Source organism: Protomyctophum parallelum (assembly GCF_964188405.1).
Source record: "Protomyctophum parallelum genome assembly, chromosome: 15".
Taxonomy (NCBI): domain Eukaryota; kingdom Metazoa; phylum Chordata; class Actinopteri; order Myctophiformes; family Myctophidae; genus Protomyctophum; species Protomyctophum parallelum.
The window spans coordinates 48,374,069-48,399,838 of record NC_139710.1 but is presented as its reverse complement, the minus strand read 5'-3'; the positions used below and the strand labels follow the sequence as shown (position 1 = coordinate 48,399,838).

At 41.6% G+C, this 25,770-nt stretch overlaps 2 protein-coding genes across 2 annotated transcripts in view; both read right to left on the bottom strand.

The window, feature by feature from the left end:
- Positions 1-12,873, bottom strand: part of LOC310872396 (ectonucleoside triphosphate diphosphohydrolase 2-like) — a 249,295-nt gene extending 236,422 nt beyond the window's left edge. Inside the window, exon 1 of the mRNA XM_083784248.1 lies at positions 12,868-12,873. The gene's annotated coding sequence lies outside the window, so the exon portion shown is untranslated. The remainder of the gene's footprint in view (positions 1-12,867) is intronic.
- On the bottom strand, positions 427-23,336 carry fam81b (family with sequence similarity 81 member B; the record flags this gene model as incomplete). The annotated part of the gene is made up of 8 exons (XM_083783544.1): positions 427-560; positions 3,364-3,565; positions 6,276-6,411; positions 14,131-14,237; positions 14,788-14,917; positions 18,515-18,633; positions 20,932-21,139; positions 23,293-23,336. The coding sequence occupies 8 exons, from the start codon at positions 23,334-23,336 to the stop codon at positions 427-429; spliced, it is 1,080 nt and encodes a 359-aa protein (XP_083639670.1).
- Between the last annotated feature and the right edge of the window lie 2,434 nt (positions 23,337-25,770).

Below are 25,770 nucleotides of genomic sequence, written 5' to 3'. Positions count from 1 at the left end.
ATGAGATGAGAAGGAGGGAGATACCCGCACATGACTAGAGCTTTGTGACCTTCCACAAGACTGATACGTTGCTCATTATTCATTTAAATAAAAGCTCTTGAACCAGCAAGGGGCAGTGTGCGGGTCTCCCTCCTTCTCCTACATGTCTACTGTTTTGTGTGTGCAAAATGTATTGTGTGCCAAATGCCAAAAGAGTACATCCAAACAACTAGATTTTGAGGTAAATACCTCACAGAATGGATTTTCAGATGGAAGATAAAAGCAGCTAGGTACAATTATACAGAACCGCAACTTGCTCTAACATTTATTTATAGGCCTGCTACAAGATTAAAGAACAACTGAATATGAGTGGAGAGAGTGACACTAAGCATGATTATGGATGTGTGGCCTTGCAGAAAATAACTCATTTTCTGATTTGAAAATGTTTCACGGGTCACTGAGTCCCACCATCTTTCTTCGGATGTGTCTCAAGTCTTTCTGAAGTTTCTCTTTGTCCAGGCGGGATCTGGCGTCAACGATCTGCCTCAGGGAGTCGATGGCGTCATGAACAGACTTAAACCCTGTCCAAAAAGCAGGAATTGTGGAGTTAGTAGCTGAACAATTTAGAGAATCTACCAATTGAAGGAAGAAATAAAGAACGCGAGTCTACAATTTAAAGCAGAAAGTGGCAATTAATGGGGCCCAAGCACAAGGAAATGATGGAGAAGAAACATAATCTTACTAGACTTATATTGATAGATTTGTCTGGACACACAGAACACATGAAACACAGACTTTTGTGAGACTTATGTTTAAAAGTTAAAGACCAAAACGCCAGTTCCACCATCATGCAAACTATGCATTTTGTTGTTTTGGTCCAGATTATTTTAGGATGGAGTAGACTATGGAGTAGTAGACTATACAGGAATGCAACTGGGTTAACTAAATGTTTGACACATGCCTGATTAATTCAATGTCCATAGCATATCTTTTGGATATGCCAATCTGTTTATTTATCATCCACGTTCTTTCCAGCACTCAAAAACATAATGACCACACACTTGAAGACCACGCGCTTTCGGAAACTGTGTTGCCTTTCCCCTGTCGCACCACAGTGTCATCACCCACTGTACTGACAGGTTACCATGACAACCAACCACCCTCTGACTGGTTGACATTACGTCATCATTTAGGAAGGACACATCATTAATAAAATAAACAAAACAAAATAAATAGAAGTGCAATTTGGCTCCAAGAGCCTTTAATTATGTTCTCATATGGTTTGGTGTCGGCCATTACAGAGGCAAGACACAACAGAAGTCCAAGCTGCCCATGTTTGAAATGTAAATATCTGGTCTGTATAATGAAATATTCAAAATAATATAGAAACTAGAAAGGTTTTAAAGGCAGATGCACTCCCTCATACGTCTCTCTCTCTCTCTCTCTCTCTCTCTCTCTCTCTCTTTTCTCTCTCACGGCATCTTATGTAACCCTCAATTCGAGATGAGATACATCTTTTTTGTTCCCCCTCCCTGGGGGGGTTCATACTCGTGGAGAGTTCAACACAGGCCAGTACAGGTAAAAACAGAGATTAAGATGCAATAAAAATAAAATAAATAAACACTAGACATCTGTCTGACTGAGTTAACAAGAGTTAACAAAAGCATAGATGTACAATCTATCATCAGTGAATATGCATGAATATACATCCATGGCCTATGAATATGTTCAAACATCAGACTGTCGTGGGTATGACTAGTATACTTATACATACACTGATTTATTTATTTACTGACATTTATTTACAGAGCTTTCAGCAGTATCTGGATAATGTATGTTCAACATGTGAATGTATGAGTGAATATAAATGATTCTCATAACAGTTCACATCACATCAGTCTTCTCTCTTTCCTCTCACTCTTTCAGTATTATGTCTTATATTTACAAGCCTTATCAATTTTGCATCGCTGTCCTCCCATCCCATGCCATCTCCTTCCATCAATTCATTCCAGATTGTAAGTGGGGTTGGGGTGTGGATGGATGGTCCCGGCAGTGCCAGGATGCATATTGGAGTCTTAAAGGACAGGAGATTCATGGACTGACGTACACTTGTCTTCCCTTTTATTTGTCTCTGGGGAAATGAGCTTGGAGATGGATGTGTGACTTCAAGCAGAGGCAGGCTGTCATGTTTTCTGTGGTCTGCTCCATATAATAACGTAGCGTAGTCTAGCTGTTAACACTGACATTTGTAGATAGCTTGCTGCTGTATTTCACACTGAAATGCTTCACTTGCTTGAGATGATTCCTCCATCTTCAACGCTGTCTGTCTATCCGTGGCTAATCTCACACACTGAATATTTTTCATGTTACGTTATGTTAAATATCTTTGTGTGAATATCTTTTGGGGAATTCATAATGTTAGATCCACCATCCCACCATCCCTCCATGTTTGGGCAAGACTTTTCTCTCAAGACAGATACTTTAGCAGAATCGCTCAGCACCACTGAGCATCAATACTTTGACTCAAGTAAGTACTGCATGGGGCGGATATGAGTACTTAATTTATCCTCCACCTTATCCTTAGTTTAAGTGTTAGTCTTTTGAATATATTTTTTAATTAAAGTTTTAGTCATATTTTAGTCATCTGAAATGTTTTACCTTTAGTCTATAGTTTTAGTTGACTAAATCTACAGTTGATTTAGTCAACACATTTTTATTTTGGCGCTGCCTTGATGGCTGATTTTACACGTGGTTGCATGTGAGCTTGTAGATCTGCTATTTCCAGCCTGCAACCATAAGCATACAATGACTTGTCTACTGAATCTCTTACTAGTGCATCCCTAACATTTTAGTCTAGTTTTTATTTGTTGACGAAATTGTCAGTGTATTTAGTCATATAGTTTTAGTCATCAAATCATCATATAGCTTAGTTTTCATTTAGTTTTTATTTTAGTTTTTTGTCTGTGAAAAAGGGTATTCGATGGACATTTTTCGTTATAGTTTTAAGTAGACGAAATCAACACTAAAGCTTACATAGCACCAAACTACCTAGCCTGGTTAATAAACCAGACTAATATCGCACGGACTGTGGGATATTAGTCTGGGGAGGCTCAGCTTGGATTTCATTTCCAGGGGGGCGGGTTGAAACATTTTCTCTTTGACGCAATTGGTCAGAGCTACTGTCAGTCAAAGGTCTCAAGCATTGAAAGTCACTGTACCAAAGCCCGCCCATACTGCATACCGTGTCCCGATTGGCCGCCCCATTTCTCTGGTGTAGGAAATGGGCGTACAATTGAGCCTCTCCAGACCGTAATCCGCCGGCAGGCAATTTATTTTTGCCAACGGCTGATTCGGTCTGGTTTATTAACCAGGCTACCAACCTACCCTCCTGGTAGTCCTGTTTGACCAGCTGCAGCTCTTGGCGGAGGCTGCTCTCCAGTGAGTTGATGCGGCCACTGACTTTGGTCTCTGAGCGCTTCAGTCTCTCCAGCTGGCCGTGGCTGCTCCGCTGCTGATGGGTCTCCGAGTGCTCCGCACGGCTTTCCACCACGCGCACACGCTCGGCTAGCCTGGCCTCTGCTTCCACCTGCACACACACACACACACACACAGTCAGGCAGATAGGTGTGACTGTGTGTGTGTGTGTGTGTGTCAGTGTGTGTGTGTGTTCCCACAAGTATAGTAAAATGTTACAAAACTTTTGAGGACCATTTTTCTGGTCATCACAAGGAAATAGCTTTTTTTTTAATTATTTGTTTTGGGGCGTTTATGCCTATTGATAGGGCAGTATAGACAGACAGGAAATGGGGAAACTGATGGGGAGCGACAAAATTGTGTGCTACTTGCAGCAAGTACCTTTGATGATTTTCTGTACATTATTTCCATAATTAACCTTCAACACTACCTGCCTAGTCAAGCCCATAGAGTATATATATCTATAGAGAAGACACCCGAGTTCTCCTCCCATCCACTTGCATTGAGTTGCTCAAAAGCGCATGAGGCGGATTCACTCCTCCTTCCTGGTAGGAACAGAGTGCATTCAGGGACGGATTGCAATGGTGAGTGGCCCCCAAACAACGCGCACGAGCGTCGTCCGTCGTGAACGTGTACAATGATAGTCAACGGACAGCGCGTTCATGTGTTTGGGGCCAGGCTGCAATACCTTCATTCGGCCACTATGTCCATTTGGCCTCAGGGTTTCCTCTGGGTGCCTTCTCTATAAATATATATACTCTTAAGGTCAAGCCAACCCAAACCGTAATTCTGAACGTAAGCCTGAATCACTCACTGGACGGTTTCTCACCATCCGTCCTTTATTGTATACAGTCAGTCTTCAAGGCTGAATAGTGAATACAGTTTCTGCTGAGTCAAAGCTGAAAATGGTGTGACTGATTGCAGTACATTTTATTCTCGCCCATTATTAGTTTTCATGATTAGTCAACATAGGCAGTTAAAAATAGATCAAAACTAATCTGAAGACATACTGTGCAGTGGTGGGGAAGCAAGGATAAGACTGACGACTAGTGTTGGGCAATATTACTATTATGTTACTTAATACATATGACTCAACATATGGAATGTCAGAACAGGTCCGCTCCATATGAGATCTAAGGGTGGCAGCGGGGGCAGTGTCTTGAGTGTACAGGGTTTGATGAGGGCTCAGGTAGGGCCGGGCCTTAATATTCTGGCCTGACTCTAGTTTACGCCGGCTGCTGGGCGCGGCTGCACTAATGATTTTGGGGCGGGCCTAGCTGGGCCTATAGCTGTGGACGGTGTCGCTTACCGACAAGAACTGATCTAAAAGTGAACAACTTTGGCACGACAGCTATAGCTAGACTGGTTCTTGTCAGCAAAGTGACACCTTTGTTTGTTCTACAGAGTATAAATGATGGTTTAACTTCCATCCCCGAATGCTCCAAGCTTCATAAGAGGTTTCCCCGAGCAAGACACTGAACCCCATACATCATTATTATGTAACGAAAGTGTCACGGGGCAGCCCGTGCCCTATTCACACACACACACTGATTAAGGACATTGCACGCACGCACGTCGCACACACACCACACAGACTGTGGGTAGTGGGGCAGACAGGTCCTATCATATAATAGAGCACCGAAGTCCTGACGTAACTCGCTCATCCCTTCGATTCCCCTGGTTCACGGAAGTGATTTCTCTATGGAGAATAACATGGGGTGATCTTAATATCGTCTACTATAAGCGTTGTGGTCCAAAAAGAAACAAGCTGTCTCGGCGTTATTGTCAGGGAGGTGTCTCTGTATCGTTTGCAACAGTCAGTCACTCATATATGATACAGTCTGCTTCTAGCGAAAATCTAACTAATTCAGCAGCAGTAACATTAGCGTTTTCTCTCAGTCAGTTGATTCTTCATATCCATATGAGTGAAGCGGCCGGGGTGACATGTTTATTTTTCAAACACAGTTGTTATATGAGGCGATCTCAAATCGCCTCAATGGGGATTTCAATGCAACTAAACAAATACATGAACCTGGGGAAAGACGCCCTCTACTGAAAGTGACGTCAGACTTCGGTGCTCTATGTCAATACTGTTGATGTATGCATTTACAATTCATTCAGGGTTCATAAGGATGTACAAATGAAATGATACACACAGGGAAAACATTCCGTTTATTGTGACCTGTGGTTATCTCAGTGTTTGTATGGCCTCTCCAGTGCTGGCACTCTTCTATCTGAATCAGAGCTGCTGAACCAGAGCAGGGCTCAGCCATTCAGTTTAAGAAGGGGGGGAAGGTGCCAAGTACTGTTGAGGAGTAGGGGTGTTTCACAATGTCAATTATCAAAGTATGTCTATTATCTGGGGAAATTAATGTAACCCCATATGATGATTAATCTAAAATAGAACATCTATGTACGGGGTTACTTATTCAGGTTCAGATGATATCTGTGAGCTTGTAGATAAGCTGTGTATGGTTAAGTGCTTCTCTGTGGGTGGTAGGATCCTCTCCTATAAAGGGGAGACTGCAGGCAGAGCTAGTCAGTTATGTTCTGGCAGGCATCATGCTGACAGCCCAGTGAGAGAGCTGCTAGGGCCCAGGTCATGGGCATAGCCTAGTTCAGTTTGGTTATTTTTGAGTTCTTTGTTTTGTATTTTGGCCAGTATTCTTTTTGCAGTTTGATATGTTTCCATTGTGAATATCTGCACTGGAGCTGGAGTTTTGGAGAAATAAAATCCACCAAAAAGCACAACTGACTGTTTTTGGAGCCTTGGCCCTCGGGCAACTTCACAGAAAGTATGTAAAGAAAGAGCCCATTCTTACCAGTTTATCCTGGAGTGAAGTGTGCAGTACGTGGTTGCCCTGTGTCTTGGTCTTCTCAGAGGCATGGAGCTGCTGCTCTGCCCACTTCCTCACACTGTCTATCTCCTCTATGGCATCCCGCAGCTCACCAGAGCTTCTGTACGCACAGAGAATGGATATAGAACTACACTTTGAACACACAACAACACACAAAGGCAAGTTCATTTTTTATTATTGCACATTTTAACCCATTCTGACCTGAGATCAGATTCATACGAGGTTTCCACTGGGGACACACTGGTCTGATGAACCCATTCTGACCTGAGATCAGATTCTTAAAAATTTCAGTCGTTCTTTGATTTTTCAAAAATAGCAGACCTACAAGCTCATAGCGCGCCACTCGGTGGCGCGCTATGAGCTTGTAGCTAAAGCACGACATGATGCCAACACCAAAATGGGTTCCCGCGCAAAATGGTTTAACAAGGCAATTCAAAGTGCTTTACGCAAACAACAAGAGTATTACGTTATTATTGAAAATAAGAGTAATATTAAGATGACAACATTAAGAATATAGCAAAAAGAAAGAAACTACAAATATAGAATTAGAGTGTAACACACGGAATGAATGAAAGCAGTATCCTGTCCCAGACAACCTGAGATGCCTGGATGGTTCATAAGGTAGCAGAAGATCAGAAATGTATTTTTGGCCCTAAGCGATTTAATGTTTTATAAACTGTTGTGAAATAAACGGGTCAGGGAGCCTGCAGTGTATGGCTCTGAGAACTGGATGTTATCAAATGTATTGGTATTAATAGTAAGGACTCGAGCAGCAGTGTTCTGAATCAACTACTGCAGCTGTCTGATTGATTTGGGCCAACTGAATTGTCTTATTTTATTTTATTTCAATTTTATTTCATTTCAATTGAAAGCATTTCTATGTATACTAGTGTACTGATGTAGTGGGGTTTGAGATGGTGGAGAGGTGTAAGAACCTTGGTGTTGTCCTGGACAGTCAGCTCTCATCCAAAGCAGACATTACAGCGATCACTCGATCCTGTAGGTTTACACTCTATATAGTGTATTCGACGAATTAGACAGTTTCCTCACCCAGGAGTCAGCCCAGCTCCTTATCCAGACATCAGTCATATCAAAACTTGACTATTGTAACTCTCTCCTTGAGTCCTTACTAGCCTACTGGCATGCGCTCGTAATATGGAGCCCGCCAGAACCGTAACCGTAGGATTAAATTAATCGTCTAGCCTGCCAGAACCGTAGCCTACGTTTTCCAGGGTTTATATTCTTTAATCCATGTTTTGTGGCCACGGCCATTTTGAAGATGCGAGCGCATCCACTTGCAATCTATGTGGTTCTTTCAATGGCCTGTATCTCCAAATCAGCGGAATGAATGTCGTTTCTGGTGAAAACAAGGCTTTTCAACGGCCGACAGCAGGCGCTGTGATACTCGCGGTCAGGTTTTTTCACCACCGACCGAGAGAACAACAACCAGTCAATACACCACACTTTGTCATTGTAACATCCGGTTACGGATATTTGGCTCTTCAAAATAAGGGTTGCGAGCGATAAAACGTTGGCAATGCGCGATAGATTAATTAATCCTGGCAGTCAAACAAGCCTCTTTGATCCAGAATGCCGCAGCTCGCTTGGTCTTCAACCAGCCAAAATTCTCACATGTCTCTTACTGTCTGCTTACTGAAAATTCCTCTGGATTAAGAGCGTCTGCTAAATGTCGATTGTAAATTGTATGTTCTTGTTGATATGTTGTCCTTTGTTCTTTGTCTTGTGTTTTCTTGTTTCATGTTGTGCTTTGAGGACCCTTTCAAGAATGAGATGCTGCATATTCTCCAGTGAAATTTCAAATGAAAAAAGTGTCCAAAATACTATAACACGACGGCATACAAACTATCTTAGGATCAGCTGTATTGCTATTGCTGTAAATTAATGCAACCAGATTTAGTTAGCTGACAATAATAACCTAGACTAGGGGCTTTTACCTGTCTCTTTCAGTATAGGATATTGGATACTGTGGTGCTGTATACCGTTTGAAAGCACAGAATCTGTAGCTCCAAATTTAGAATGTTACTAAGCAACCAGGTATTACTCAAGACAAGACAAGACAAAAAGATAACAGTGACTCACTTTGCTCTTCCCACAACCCAATCTACTAATATCCAGTTTGAAGTCTGTGCTCAGCATGCATGCTTGGTTTCCAATATCTTTATAATTGGCCTTACTATAAATGTAAGGCAGGGGTGGGCAACTTTGACGATGGAAAGGGCCACTATATTTCCACACTCACTCCCTAGGGCCATATATTACTGTCGTAGCAAAAATAGCCGATCTACAAGCTCAAAACGCGTCGCGCTGCGACACGTTTTGAGCTTGTAGATCGGCTATTATTTCTATATTCGAATTGGAATCCTGAAAATGTACATTTTTATGTAATTTCAAATGCCTTTAATTATACGTGTGTTGAAGCATTGAGCTACTAATTTAGACTGAAGTAATTAAAGCGGGTCATGTTTGCATGTTGTGGAATTGTAAACAGCTGGAACCAATATTATATCAGTATTCTGATATTAACCTGAGGGCCACATTAAGTGAAGGTGGGGGCCGCATGTGGCCCCCGGGCCGCCAGTTGCCCACCCCCGATGTAAGGCATTTGAGGTATTGGTATGCAGCCTTTATTATTGTGTGTGTTTCTATTTAGTGGATTCTATTTTCTTGTACAGTAGCTACAGTATGTATAAAGGTTAATATCCTGCATGCTTGGCTCTGTATGCAGAATATTCATCTGATAATTAGTCTCAAAGAAGGTCACAATAAGATTATAATGATATAATGGTAGCCTACAGCAGTATTGATCACGTTTTCTTTGCCCCTGATCCATTTCCGATCATTTGATTTGATGAACATCTGCCGATGCAGATTTTTCCCGATCCGATATCTATATTTTATAGTACACCTTTATGCCATATCACGATATTACAATACCACAAATCACAGATAATATCCAGTCTAATATCATGATATGGATAATATTGATACTAGGGATGTCCCGATCATGTTTTTTGGCTCCCGATCCGATTCCGATCATTTGAAAATGATCAGATCGGCACAACCCTATTGATAGTTGTAGAGCAGTGTTGATTTTGGCAGCAAATTTAGATTTTTGTTTAGTCATAGTCTTTTGAATAAAGTTTAATTTAGTTTTTGTCATATTTTAGTAATCTGAAATGCTTTAGTGTTAGTCTAGTTTTAGTCGACTAAATGTCATGCGATTTTAGTCGACTGAATCTACTGTTGTTTTTTGCAGGCCTTGATGCCCTAATGGCTAATTTTACGCTTTTTACGCTGATTTTACGCTTGCTGAAAATCTACAAGCTTAAAACGTGTCGCAGCGTGACGCGTTGTAAGCTTGTAGATTGGCTATTTTCAGCATGCAACCAAGTGTAAAATTACTTTTTTGTGTAGTTTTTTGTTGTTGACTAAATTGTCCATATATTTAGTATTAGTTTTAGTCACCATGCTTAGTTTCAATTTAGTTTCTATTTAGTTTTCATCAGTGAAAAAAGGTAGTCGACGAACATTTTTCATCATAGTTTTAGTCGACGAAATCAGCACTGTTGTAGAGGACCTTTAATTTGAATAATCAATAAGACGACCTACTGAAACTTGTGCTATTAACCTACAGCAGCGTACATCTCTTGCTGATATACCCACTACTGCTCATATTCAGTTCATCCAGATGGGCGTTTCTTAATTCACATAAACTACTCCTAATGCCTTTGCGCGCTCTACGTTGTAATTATGTCTAAACGGGATCATTCTTGGATCTTATTTTAATGCTCTTTTGTCTTTAATCCTACTTACAGTAAGTACTTAAACTACTGTATCTTATGAGGTCCTGCATCGCTTGGCCTCACCTCTCTGCTGCCTTAATGAATGAGTCAGTTTGTGTAATTCATGGATTTTCATTTATAGACGTGCTCTTTTTAAACGGCAGTGGGATGTTGAAAACTCAACAGCAAAACTCACAGACAGGAGTAAAATATGAAACAAATTCCAAAGAAACAGAGTGCATAAGGACAATTTCAATCTCAAAGCTCAGCAGTACCATCCAGCGGTATTGGCGTGGTACTTCCGTGCTCAGACAGACAGACAGAGTGAGTCACGTAATAGTGACGTAAAAGTGTATAGGGTTTAAGTAAGTGGTTAATCAGTGAAACAAAACACATCCAAAGCATTGACTACACGTCTACACCTAAATCAGTATAGGTTTCTTCCTCCAGGGCACATGACCGTGCACAGCAAATTCCATGGCCCGAGCAGCCAGAAGTATTTTTTTTAGATAATACTGTATCTATAAAATAAACAACATACGTTATGAAACACCACCTGGTTTCGCTCTGCACTAAATATCTTCGGCTAAACCAGCAGATCAACTGCTAAGGACAGCAGTAGAATCTCAAAGCAGTGAAAAGAGAGAATACAGCATGCTGCAAGTGGATTAATTTAGTCTAGTGGTCTGGTCTACTTTCTTCTGTTTGTCTTGCACTGCAAGTGCTGGCTGAGGCAGCAGATATTTCAGTGAGATTGGAACACGAACAGAGACCCATGCCAACAGTGAATTTGTCTGTCTGTCTGTCTGTAAAAGGTACAGTTATTCTGTACATAAAGACTCTCTCTCTCTCTCTCTCTCTCTCTCTCTCTCTCTCTCTCTCTCTCTCTCTAGGGGCTTTATTGGCACGAGAAAACATGTAAAAAACACATACTAAGTACAGTATGTACAATTAAAAGGGAATAAAGAAATGTGTAAACAGAGCTGTATAGTCACGTTGCAACATACTATAGGATAGAAACCACAAAAAAAACAATGGTTGTGGAAATTGTGGAGGCGTTTGAGCGTGCGTGTGCGGCGAGAATGTGTACCAAAGCTCCATAGAGGGGTGTAGAAGGATGGGCAGTTTATATTGTCAAGGCTTTTCTTAGTTTTGCTTCAATCAGTCCTCAGGACAGCTACATTATTCTGCCAGTGTATTCTCTGGTTTATTGGACTGGCTGTCTCGATCTGTCTCTCTCTCACACACGCACGCACACACACGCAGTCACACACACACACACACACACACACACACACACACACCCCACCGGATAGGCTGATACTGTAAATATAGTATCTCTGCATCGTTCTGGCCGGACAATGAATCACTACGACTTTTCTATTATCTACAGTTCAAACAGCCAGGAGCTTCAATTCATCCAGTTGGATTTCTTCTCGTTGTTGTAAATGAAGTGGCTGAGAAAATCAATGAGGCAGGATGTGTGTGTGACTGTGTGTATGCGTGCATGCGTGTGTGCATGTGTGTGTGTGTGTTCTCCCTTAAACGGTGCATAACTTCTCTCTGACTCTCTCTCTCTCTGTGAGGCTGCAGTACATGGCTCTGCTACAAATGAATGCGTCTCTATTATATAGATTATATGTCAATGTCAACAACAATCTAATCCCTTACCTGTCCATGTCTAACATACACACATGATTTAACATACTGTACACACATGGTCTAACACACCGTTTTACCATAGACTGGAGCTGCAACACAATATCCTCTAATCGCCAAACCGTGTACACTCCCTCTCCCATCAGTAAACGCTTACTATTTGTTTATTTTTGCAGAAACACGTACAATTAAAATACTATGAGTTTTGTCGTCTGTTTCTGCTGGTTCCACATGCTTGTTCAGCAGCCCTGCACACATGGCTGACCAGAGCCTTTCTGCTGCTCTGCTGCTCTGCTGTAGAACGAGCGGCCTGTGGGGAACCTGATTAGGAACACACCCAACCTTGACCACAGTGGTCCTGAGTGTTACTGTAACTCTTGCATCGTTTTACTACAATATGTAAGCAATGACTTAAGATTCACCTTGAGATGTTTAAAGAAAGTAAAACAGTGATTTAACCATAAAAAAGCCATCAATTTCTATGGTTAAATCACTGTTTTACTTTATTTATTTCACTGTTCAACAGCGTTTTCTCCATAGCCACCTCTTACATTATCTAGACTGCTGGTAGTAACGGGTTATTACATGTCATATGGTACCCTGTCATTGGCTTATTGAGAGCCCAACCTGTATATATAAGACATGCCCAAATGCTACCACTCATGACTCTGATGAAGACCGCAAGGTCGAAACGTTAGTCGTTTTGTATACTCAGCACCTAAATAAAAGGCTCTAAATGTCCGTGCTGCTCCAGTCTCTTCTCCTTATGCAACTTTGATGTCCCTGCACCTGTGAAGCACCGGATCAGCCGTTTCAGGCTTGAGGCGCGTTGGTAGACTCCCTTTCTATGTTTAAAGAAAGCTTTCAATAATGAACACCCCTTCTGATCTTTGACACTTTATTGACTAATTAAATTACTCTTTTTGATAGCCCCTCCTATATGCACAGCTTTGTGTGTAAACACAAATTGTGATTGGCCGGAATGAGATGATGTATGATGATAAGAGCGCCCCTCAAGTCACATGGGTGTGAATGTTTTTATTTAATTACCGAATGTCTGCCCAATTCAATTTCATACATAAATAAGGTGCCACTTTAACTTGCTTTAGGCATGTCATTATGAGCGAACATTCTCAAAGAAGAAAATTCTAACATATTATTATTTATGGCAATCATTGTCTGTATAGTAGCATAGCTTTATCTTTTCTCTGTAATGCACCAACCTCACCGAAATCACCCTTTAGAGCCAGATGGAGACCAAGGAAGCATCAAATAACATTCACAGCAACATCGCTCAGGGGGATGGGAGGTGTTTGCTTGAGGTGTTTGTTATCCTGATACTTCAAGTGAGCTGAAACTCTCCTCTAGCCTCTTTAGAGATTACACAGCGTGGTACCAATTATTTGTGCCCATCTCTATTGTCCCACTAGCTAAAAGAGTAAAGTGCATTTTTCTCTAAGGAATTCTAATGATCGCCATGGGAACCATTGGAGAAACACCTGCTATTATTCTGCAACAGGAGAAATCCAGTTAAAGAGAGCTCATTGACTGTATCATTTATATCTCAGAGTTTACCTCGGAACTCTGAAGCAAAGAATACGTGTGATTTCTTACACATATTGCTGCTAAGTAGGTTGATTGCTCAGCCGGAATATAAATAGAGCTGTTCTCAAAGTTTTTCATGTCAAGGACCCCCATCTGAAAATAACTGTTCCAGGGACCCCAAGAATTTAAGATTTGTGTTATTATTTTTTTTAATAACGCATCACATTCTGACGTGTTGTTAGGTTATGCAGTAGATCGGACTCACAAAGTATATTCGTTACGTTTGCTGTCGACCAACACTGGAACCCCTCCAAGAACCGCTGACGGTCCTCTGGGGTTCGCGGCTTGGGGAAAGGATTACCTTATTTAACCCGGGCAACCATTTTTCTGACCGGGCACCCATTTTGGTGTTGGCATCATGTCATGCTTTAACTATTGAAAAATAGCAGATCTACAAGCTCATAGCGCGCCACCGAGTGGCGCGCTATGAGCTTGTAGGTCTGCTATTTTTGTAAAAATCAAAGAACGACTGACATTTTTAGAATCTGATCTCAGGTCAGAATGGGGTAATCAGACCAGTGTGTGTCCAGTGGGAAACCTCGTATGAATCTGATCTCAGGTCAGAATGGGTTCATCAGACCAGTGTGTGTCCAGTGGGAAACCTCGTATGAATCTGATCTCAGGTCAGAATGGGTTCATCAGACCAGTGTGTGTCCAGTGGGAAACCTCGTATGAATCTGATCTCAGGTCAGAATGGGTTAAAGGAAGTACTTTCTGGTAAATTGATTATCAATTTGTCAACATGGGCTCACCTGGCCTCCAGTAGTTTCACCTGGCTTTGCAGTTCAGACAAAGTCCTCCTGTGGCTCTGGAACTGCTCTGCTAGAGATCCCTCTAGTCTGCCTTCCACCTGATACAGCTATAGTAATCACACAAACACACATGCATGCACACCACATATTCCATAAAATGTGCGTTGTTTTAAGGCAACTATGTAAGATATTAACCGTAAATGCTTGTGTCTTTATGTCGAAGTGAATGCATCATACATTGTGTGTGTGCACAGAGAGAGAGAGAGAGATAGGTCAGGTTTATTGTCCTAGGGGAGTCTCATGTGCTCTAAAAGCAGGCTGTCAAGGTTGTTTTTTCTGCTATCGATCTTGTTATGGAGGAAATGCACCATAACAGACTGGGATAAGGAACCCGTTTACAATGAGACCTTGGTTCCTCTGGGGTGATTTCATTTCACCCTTCAGAGAGTGTGGTCATGCAAGTGTGAGACCACAAATGATAAACGTCCCTTCACATGCAATAAACTAAAACAATGACAGAATATCAACTAAACTCAATCACTGTGTATATTATTTAAGGGAAGGCTGCATGGTGAAATATACTATATTCACTCATGTGGCAATTTTTGTCAGAAAAACAAGATAGATAGTAGGCTATAGATAATGAGGACACCACACCTTGAGCTCCATCTCCTTCAGTCTTCCATCCAAAGCGGATCTGAGTCCTGCCACCTCCTGACGGAGGCCGACGGTCTGCTGTTCCCCAGACCTCACATCAGCACTCAGCTTGGATATGCTGGCATCACACCTGGAGTAGTGGAGGACAGGGGTGGTCGGGTGGAGGGTGAACAGACAGACAAACAGGAGGGAGACCAGATGAGATATTGTACTGTAGGTCAGATAATCCTATTGTCGCTATCCACCGAGAATCCCCCTTTATTTTTTTCTATTATTTTGATCCCATATTATTTTAACCCATTGTTTTCACCCGGTGTCAATCATCAAATGTAATCCTGGGCGCTACACTTCCTCTGCCAACCTGGGGGGGGGGGGGGGGGGGCAGCGGACTGACCTCATGCTTCCTTCTATGAATGAGGAGTCCAATCTGCTTATTTTCACCTGACGGGGGGTGAACGTAGCGTGTGGAAGGAGCACGTTATTCCGACCACTTCCTTTCCCATCCATCAGGTGCCCCAGCACTACAGACTGTGCCACCGTGCCCCTAGTATCCCCGTTTTAATGCGCTAAACTAGACACTGCACGACTTGCCGCACCCAAGCCGTGCTAACCATAGATAGATAGATAGATAGATAGATTCTTTATTTCTGTGTCATGCACCAAAGGCGCCCAGCCCACATGGACTTACAGGACACACCATAACATTGCTTCAATATTGCATTGTGTAAAAGAAACATTTTTACACTTGTAAACAAAACATTCTGCCTCATTTCCCACGATTTGCATAAAAAGTCTGCCAAAGCAAAAATACCCCTCCCAAAACACAACTCCAGCTTCTCATAGTCCTCCAACCAGAAAAAGCCAGCACAGATGGTTGTCATCTTACAAAACAATACATGTCTTAACTCTTCATATCACACACTAGACACACTCTGTCCTCCTCAGGAGTACCAATGAATCTACCCGTTTCTAAAGCTAATGGTAAGGTCCCAGAATGCAGCTGTGCACAAAAAGATCTCTGACCTTTGGATATATTTTGTGTAACATAAGGATCAGGGCCATAATTATTTTTAATAAGACGATATGTTCTTAGTTTAGGTTTGTACCATAAATCAACAGCCCAACTCTCCTTATACCCAAGGAACATTATAGTTCTGTATTTCATGAATATTACAGCGTAGTCTATTTAAATAAATAAATGATGAATTATTCTTAAAGAATAAAGACTTTACTTCATTACACTGAGTTGGCGTTGCCTGGGATCAAACCCATGACATTGTGGTCCAAAGGCGAGAGCTGTACCGACTGAGCTACCCGGACATGAATATCAGATATGGAATGTCCAAAACTGTTAGTTTTTAAATGGAGACTTAACCACTTTCAACCTGACCTCCCCATGTAGGCAAAACCTTTCAAAATATATTTAAAAATAAATAGCAATGATACAAGCTCAGAACACGTCATCATGTGAAATGTGAGCTTGTAAGATGAACTTTTGTGGGACACTGTCATACGACAAAGTGTAAAATACGGTTTTAATTTATAAAAGATTGAATGTGACCGAAAGGAGCGTCAAGTATGACACAGAGTTCGATTAAAGGCAATGGGGACAGGGCTTAGCGCTTGTTCAGCAGTCTCAGAAATCTGATGTTATGGCTCCTGATACTGCGATATTGTTTGCCTGCAGGAGCTTTGATGAATCACCAGCTCAGAACAGATAAATATTTGTGTGGTTTCCCATGAGTGCGGGCTTCCAGCAAACGGCAATGCCTGTGTTGTGTGTGTGAACACTTGTGACTGATCAGATATAGAGCCTCCTCTACTACAGCTCTGGCTCTCAGTGTAACTCTTAAATGGCCCTTGAGACTTCATTTATGAGGTTGTCACAGAGCCTGCCATTAGGTGAATGTAATTTGCAGGCCAAAATAAATTAACCACATTTGTCAGCTGGGCCAAAGGGCATGTCAAATGTATTGTGCTATATTATGTTGGATACGACTGTGCGTGTATGCCCACATGCAAGCAGGTGTTTGTGTGTGTGCCTGCATGTGTGCGCGCACGTGCGTGCTTATGTGTGTTTAATAGTCATAATTTGTCTAATACAGCCAAATACCCAACAGCACAATTACAAATAATAGCGCTGTCTCATCTCAGATACACATTATTTCCCTGTAGACCAGCACAGCAGGTCTTTTGCAAGTGGTTCACTTATTCACTAGCTGTACAGCTAGTCTAGTGTATAACAGTCCCAATCCCTGGCCTACTTGCTTATTCATGACTGGCCTAGAAGAGGTCATTGATTAGCGTAGGAACGGTTTTCAATGATCCTCGGTGAACCATGAATCATCTTGTGTGGTAGTGACTCTAGTGAGTCATGCTAACCTTTCTACAGAAGACTGATGATATTGACCAGCCTTCTGTGAACCAATCGGTGATGTCCAGACCAGTGCTTGGTTTGTCTTTTTTGTAATTAGTTGGTATTGTAGGTTATGTTTGGTATAAACCAGTCTCCTATACAAGGCTAACTCTAACCTTAACCTCACCAAATCTTAGTGTTACTAGCTAATTCTGATTCAGCCGTAGTCTTTTGAACACACCATTTAGCTTTAGGCCTTTTAGGCAATTCAAATTATACTATTTAGTAGGCCTACTATAGGCCTACTTAGTCTAGTCTTAGCCAACAAAAATTAACACTGCCATAAGAAACTACAACATAATTGCCCAGATTCTTCTTCAACAAAGATGGTGAAAGCAAACAATCTTTGTTCTGTACTTATATTTGTAATGTACTACAGAACACTGAAGTCCTTAACCCAGAAATCTAACCTTAACCTCGCCCCCTAATTCGCCCCTGACCAGTCAAATAGCAACAGACAGACAGACAGACATGTGTACATCTGCGCATACAGTATGTGATATTTGTTCTTTACATTTTACCAATCCTGACTATTAGGAGCATTGGTCTTTATTAATAGAGCGTCTAGGGAGCTTGCTTAGGTGCTTAGGTGTGCTTGCTTTGTCAGGCCAGGGACAATTCGACACGTAACGTAATAGACTTGGGGGTAGACCAATATGACATGCAGCCAGGTGACCTTTCATTAAACTGGTGACCTTCTGACCACTCAAATTGTATAAACGCGAATACATGACGGATGACACTCAGTTTACACACACACGTTTACACTCAATTAAGGACCACAGCGTTTTAACAGATATTATGTGCAAAATCAATCAATCTAAAAGTTACTGCTTTTGTTTTTTCACTCCATAATAATAGAATTAGCAGTTGGAGAAGTAGACTTGATTTGTGGAAGGGCTGGTGGAGTGGAGTTTTATTTTATCACATACAAGTAAGATGCGTGGACGCGGGAAGCGAACGCAGCTCGTAAATTGCAATAACAACAATTAGAATAAATTATGTACTTTTTTTTTTTTTTTTTTAAGTTTTCTACTGTGTGTGTGTGTGTGTGTGTGTGTGTGTGTGTGTGTGTGTGTGTGTGTGTGTGTGTGTGTGTGTGTGTGTGTGTGTGTGTGTGTGTGTGTGTGTGTGTGTGTGTGTGTGTGTGTGTGTGTGTGTGTGTGTGTGTGTGCGTGATACAGCTGCGCCCCCTGGTGGCGGGCGGGTGGTGTGACACACACACAGACAGACATGTTCTGCCTGGGTTACATACTACTGTAGTAATGGTATTGACTAATGCCAAATACAGTAGTATTGTGCATGCAGTACCTGGCCACTCTTCCTCTCAGGTCTCCAATCCCAGCCATGTTCTTCTGGTCTAGACTCTGCACGGCGATTGAGGTTCCAGATGTGACCGAGTCCCTCTGGGTGACGTTGCTCTCCAGGGCCTGTTCAGACCAAGGTCAGCATTGGTAGACTATGCTCTTCAATAATTATTGAATAGCACAGTCAAGTACAAGGAACAGACACTTTGTTTCTGGGTAAAGCCTTTATTGTAGAACAATGGTGTCACTTGACAAAAACCGTGACACACTAGCTTGAAAAAAAAGTCAGTTGTCAATCATGCATAGAAGGAACCATGAGGTCAATCCGCTGCCCCCCCCATGTTGGCAGAGAAAGTGTAGCGCCCAGGATTACATTAGATAATTGATACTGGGTGAAAAAAAAAGAGTTGCAAAATCATGGGATAAAAAATTTGAGAGAAAAAAAAGAAAATCAGTTCTTATTTATTGCGACTGCACCATCATGCGATGGAGTGTAATTACAGTATGGCTACTTTATGCTGCTTCATACGACGGTGTTGATGGCAGACCATGAACTAGTAGGCAAATCGGACTTAACCACCTGAACCCCAGCGTTCATATTCTGGGGGCGACCATTAGTCAAAAATAGCAGATTTTGGCTATTTTTGGCAAAAGGATTTGGTGTAGCTCGCTGAGGACCCGAGGGAGTGCCCGTTGTGAAGTCGGTGGGATCAGTGCAACTCCAAAAGTATTTGTAAAAATACTCAATTTCCCATAATATGCATCCGTGATATAGCCAATATGACGTCATATAACTGACGTCATAGACTGGACATAGTACAATAATGGGTGCATTTCTTGTCATGCCTTTTGCAGGTCTGTTGCTGTTCATTCCGGTTCATTCCCATCAGACTAAATGGATTAAGCATTGTGCAGGCTGGCCAAGCCCGCCTACATTACCTTTGCTTTGGTAATCATGCTTACAGGCCCTGTGCTATAGCCCAGTGGCATACAGGTGTGTCCTTTGCAGATAACATAATTATTGGGCACTATGGAGACAGGGTCATTAAGCATGTCTCATCTAGGCTTTTCCAGGTTATTCACTTCACTTCACGTCTTGGTTTATTGCTACTCGCTCAAACGCTCAAGCAGAGAATTAATTAGCTGAATGGAATTACGATGATATATTAGATTACAACAATCAGTGTTATCATTTAGGGCCCAGTGAGAGCGGATTAATGATGCAATTGTGTCTACTATAGTGGTTTGTTTAGGGGTGCTGTCCCTGCGTTGCCTGATGTTTGACTCTCTGCCTAAGATTACAGAAGAAAATTGATTGGTTTTACATTCCGTGCTCAGGTTTGTAGCATATAGGCTATATAAACTAAGTGCCATACTGCAAGTGGTATTGGCAAGCACTCAGAACACCTCAATATTCGTTTGATGATATAATGCCTTTACCTTTTTTGCTTATACTTGGAAAATGTCTCATATAATAAGCGTGATGGGATTCAGGAGGGCTTTGCAGAGCATTGCACCACTCTATGAAGTGAAATCAAAGGGCATGTACAGTCAGTGCCAAGTTCGTGTGTGCATGTATGCCCTATGTAAGAGTATGTGTGCGTGTTCGTGTGAGAGTTTGTAAATGATTGATTGAAAGAGAAATGGCACGACAGAGAGAGTGAGGGGAAGGAAGGTAGTTACAGGAAAATAATATCGCTTTACTTGTGATCTTCTTCATGGAAAGAGATGTGTTGGAGATCAGCTCCACCAGAGCGCGCCTGTTGATGAGAGCCGAGAGCTTGCACAGCAGCACCCATTTAGACCTGGTGTAACCTATACATTGTTTTACCTTTCATGCCGGATGTGTCTCATATACCTCTGGGTCTCATAGCAACATAATTCATCTTTTCATTTTTCTAAGTCAGGTTTTAGGAGGCATTTTTAGAATTGGCCTCAGGCCTAAATTGGTTCCTTGTACATGCAAGCTACTTAATACCGTAAGTGATTTTTGTTTCTAATGTGTTAATCACGGACACATTTTTATATCTTTTGCCAAAATTAAATATTTTCTTATGTTACTCTTCTTTTGTCCAAACACATCTGTACATAGTATCTATAAGATACTACTCAAAGGGCTAGTTGTCTGGATTAGGAGTCAGGAAACAACACACTCCATATTTGAGTGTAGCTATAGTGGGAACTCCTTTATATGGTTATGGCTGTGTCATGGTGACATGAGCGTGACGATATGGTCCGTCAGCCGGCCCTGTATGTTTGTCAAGTAAAATGTCATGATTATCACGGACTGTCCAATGTATATCCAATTTATATAGAGCTTTTTTTATACTCAAAGTCGTAGTTCAACTACATAGTTTATGTGCTCCACAACACTGTATGTGACGTGTGAGTGCGTGCGTGCGTGCGTGCGTGCGTGTGTACCTGTATGTCCACGCTGAGCTGCTTGACGATGTGCGTGATGGTGCTGATGTGGCTCTCCAGCAGCCTGCGGGACAGGGCCTCGGCCAGGACGGAGCCCTGGGTGGCGTGCAGGCTGGCAGCCACCTCCTCCTTGATCCTCAGGGCCTGTTCCACCAGCACAGCCAGAGTCCTCTCCTGACCGCTCACACGGCCCTCCACCACGTCAGTCCTAATGAGGGGTCAAACATCATCACATGGGTGTCTGTCGATGGCATAGGGTTTAACCACTTATGCCCTATATTAAAAGAAAAACATTAATAATTTCAGATTTTTTTTTTTTTTAATGTGATTTCATTATTTATTTTTAAATTACAATTAAAACAAGGCTCCAGGCTGGAATGGCTTGGGGTCGATGACAGAGTACAGCATCTTGGAATGGTTCTGGTCGACAAGATTCGCTACACCACCAAGATACCCATGTACCGGTCTAAATACTTCCTTAAAAGTCCACACCCACAACACCAGAGGGAGTGCAACAAACCATGTGCAACCCAGATTTGGCACAAACAAGGGACTCAATTATTTCCGCTCCTATGCCACCAAAATGTGGAACGCCCTACCAACAGTCATTGACTCCTTCAAAACCGCTCTCAAATGGCACCTACGGACGGCTGCAATTCAATGTATATGTTTCTTTTCCCTTTTTTACCTCCTTTATGATGAATTCCTGTTCTGTTCTTTGGCTATATAGAAGTGTCTATTTGTACGTCTCTAAATGTTTTGATGATTTGAACATGGTGGACCCTCTTGTAAACAAGTGTAATTGTAGTGTTCTCATGCAGTGTAGAGAACTGTCACTATAAACACCAATTAAGTTAAACCGCAGCCAATGAAGACAGAGACAAAGTAAGATTTGACCATTTACTGTTGCTCTTCCTCATGACATGACGGTGAAAACTGCAAACATAACAATACAAACGTTCAGGGTTTGTTCTTAATTTACATTATTTCACAGTAAAAAAAAACAGGTGAGTAGCTAAATGACCTACAGTATACACACACATCAAGGCAATTAGCAGGATGCCCTACACTGTGCAGCACTCTATAGGAAATAACTTTCCTCTTACAAATAAACATGTACAAAAAGTCACAAAGTTGTACAGAAAGTTAGCATAACTGAAATCAACACAACAACTTACGGCATTGCCTCTAAAATGCTTCCAAGTGGGTTAGATGGGATTCTAGGCTCACAGATCTGAACAGCCTGTGATCTCTGTGCACTGCTGCATGGAAATGACTCTCATTAAATACCAAAGAGTTTTCAAAATAAAAGCACTGGTAACCACAATAAAGTACTCAAAGCCCTTCTAAGGTAAACAAATACAAATAATAAATGTACCATCAAATTACTATATACAGGAAAAATAGAACATTTGCCTTAAAGGCAACACAGTAATGCTTTATTGGGTCGTCCACTCACAGTTAACAGTTTGTATTGAGTTGTGCTTGAAATGTACTGTAATTCTGCAAACTGTTAATAAATATTTCAATCAATCAATCAAAACCAGGGCAGGAAATTAATTGGAGGCGATGAAGGCCATGGCTGTCATGCTCCTTCGGTCTCGCCTAAATTATGCTTCTAAAAATATGATATGCCCTGAGGCAATGTGGCCTTGGCTTGACCCACGTTACCTGTCCCTGATGATGTAATTACCTTTTTGCTTTCCTCAATGTTTACTTGTGTTGTTTGTTTTATTTATGTTTTGTAAAAAAGCAAACGGAAAAAGAAAAACACTAATATGGCGCTGTGGAAAAGTGACACATTTCAATATGTGATATATGGAGGTATACCGCATGTACGGTATATGCACACATGCATGGTTAACCCATTTCATTATATAGATATTCCACTGTTACTTTCTTAGCTTACGCATGTTTCATGATAAATACTTTTATGTGATGTATTCCCATGCTTTTGTTCTTGCTTAAATGTAAGTCGCTCTGGATTAAGAGCGTCTGCTAAATGCCTAAATTGTAAATTGTAAATTGTAATTCTGACCGGGCACCCATTTTGGTGTCAGCAAAATAGCAGATCTACAAGCTCATATCGCGCCACCGAGTGGCGCGATACGAGCTTGTAGGTCTGCTATTTTTGAAAAATCGAAGAGCGACTGACATTTTTAGAATCTGATCTCAGGTCAGAATGGGTTCATCAGACCAGTGTGTGTCCGGCGGAAACCTCGTATGAATCTGATCTCAGGTCAGAATGGGTTAAGATATTGGACTTTCACGTGGGAGACCTGAGTTTGAATCCCGGGCGTTACACACACACACACACACACACGATAAAGAAATCATCCAATAACACTAAATGAAGTGTACCTGTTGTAGTGTTGATAGGGTTGTAACACTGACTCCTGTGCCATGGTTACTCCTTGGCCTGAAAAGTCAGAAGAATTTTTTTTTGTTTTTGTTACAATTTCACTCCAAATGTAGTAATGAATAGTATTTTTTAGAGCAGAAGACAACACTGAATTCAATGAAAGGCACTGGAGCATATTATTATAGTTGAAATTATAGAAGACACCAAAGGAGTTACATTGGCTCTAGGGCAGATAACACCCAAAATAAAATGATTAACACAGGACTATCAACAATGCAGGATTCCAACAGGACATTACAAAAGATGTAGGCTATAAAATATATATGGTACAATATATAAGAAAAAAAACAATAAAAAAGAAATATACAAGGGAACACAAAACCTACTGTAGGCTATGTATATAGTATTTTCTTTGAAAACCCTTAGAAAATGTGTTAACATCAATATCTATTTAGTCATTAAAAAAAAGAAAGATCTATCATATTGAAGAAATGATTCGTATGGACTACTCACACAGTGGCGTTGCTTCTTTGCCTGACTACTGCAGATCATACAGTATGTTTGTTCTAGTCACTGGGTAACTGTATAGTGGGTGTGAAAGGGGTGTGAGCCTCTATAGCCTACTATAGCCAGGGTGAACTTAACAACACAACACTGAAATGATTTAAGCAGCTTAGACAAGAAGATCTGAAAATCTGCTTGTCCTTTTTTTCTTTCGTTCTTTCGGGGGCATTTTATTTAACTTTCAGCCAATGTGTCAGTCTGTGACTTTGACACTGTCAGCAAGCTCTAAGACCAGTTAAAGCAGTGGTGGACAACAACTTATTTTGTATGCACCCTAAGTGATCAGATTGGGTGATCAATTATCAAAAACAATAACCATTACCACTATTGCTTGATGTGCAATGTGCATACAACCTTTCTTCTCAGAGAGTCAGACTTTATCTTACTTTTATTATTCATATTAAATTATTGACTCGTTCTTTTTTGAGGTTTTATTATTTACTTATTCTATGATTGTACATTATTCTAAAGCAGTCTGTAATAAGACCATAACTCATCAAAGCAATGTGGATTTTACTGTCTGGCACTGAACACACCAGCTTTGGAAAAGAGCTAAGTGATCATGCATGCCAGAAAAGGTTGCCAACCCCAGATTTACAGTATATGACCGGAGTGTAACTCAAGTTGATTTTATGCTGAGGTGTTGACTACTGGGACTGCAGTATGATATTATAGGCAGCGCTTTTTTATAATAACCAAAGATGTGTGTTCTTCCTGTACTCAAGTTTAGTTTTTGTGGCCTCAGATATATTGGTGTGCTATTCAGTCAAGTCAAGTTAAATGCACTGTTTCATTATAGCTGTTATGAATTTGCATAATTGAATACCCATTGCCATGCTGTGGAGCAGAGTTGGGGTCCGTTACTCATAAAAGTAAGGCACTACATATTACATATTACTTTTGAAAAAAGTAATGCCTTACATTACTTTATTACTCCCTGGAGAAAGTAACTAGTTACATTACTCGTTACATTACTTTTGCGTTACTCCATAAAATCGCATGTCGCATTGTCACATAATTTACCACTTAACAAATCTTTATAATCCTAATAAGGAGGACATACACAACATCTTTCTTTATGCTCTTTACCAGGTTGTGGAGGAATAAAACAAAATGGGCCTTTCCAAAACGGTCTAGTGCAGTGGTTCTCTTGACCTTGTAAAACTTTTTCTATGCAAACTTCTAATCAATTCTTCGATCATAAAAATAATGAGACTGAGAGAAATCAGTAGCCTATATGTTCACAGTGCTTTAGGATCCCTTTCTTTATGATGAGTTATGATGAGTTCCCTGCTCCATGCTCATTAAATGTACGTCCTCGCGGGCACCATCAAACGCCACCTGGGAGACGGGGTTCAGACACGTGACTACGTAATAGCACTGCTGCATCCCGTGACCACGGACAACCCGAACTCCATAAAGCTCTATGGTTTGATGTTGGACGCTCTGAGGTCCTTCAACAAGAAGACGCTCCTTCTGTACCCCAACGTAGATGCCGGCAGTAAGGATATGGTGCGTCTGATCAGGAAGAAGGGCATCGAGAGCCTCACTAACTTCAAGTTGGCGAAGCACGTGCCGTTCAATGATTTCGTCCAGCTGGTGTCCGGCGCCGGCTGCGTGATCGGAAACAGCAGCTGTGGCGTCAGAGAGGCCGGAGCCTTCGGAACGCCCGTCGTCAACCTGGGCACCAGACAGACCGGCAGAGAGACGGGACAGAACGTTCTGCACCTGAGAGACGCCGACACCCACGGTGAGATCTACAGTGCACTGGAACAGCAGTTTGGAAAGAACTACACCTGCTCTAAGATCTACGGCGACGGACACGCTGTGGAACGCATCCTGGGGTTCCTGCGGCGCATCAATCTGGACGAGCCCCTGCGGAAGTCATTATGCTTCCCCACCGCGGCCACGGA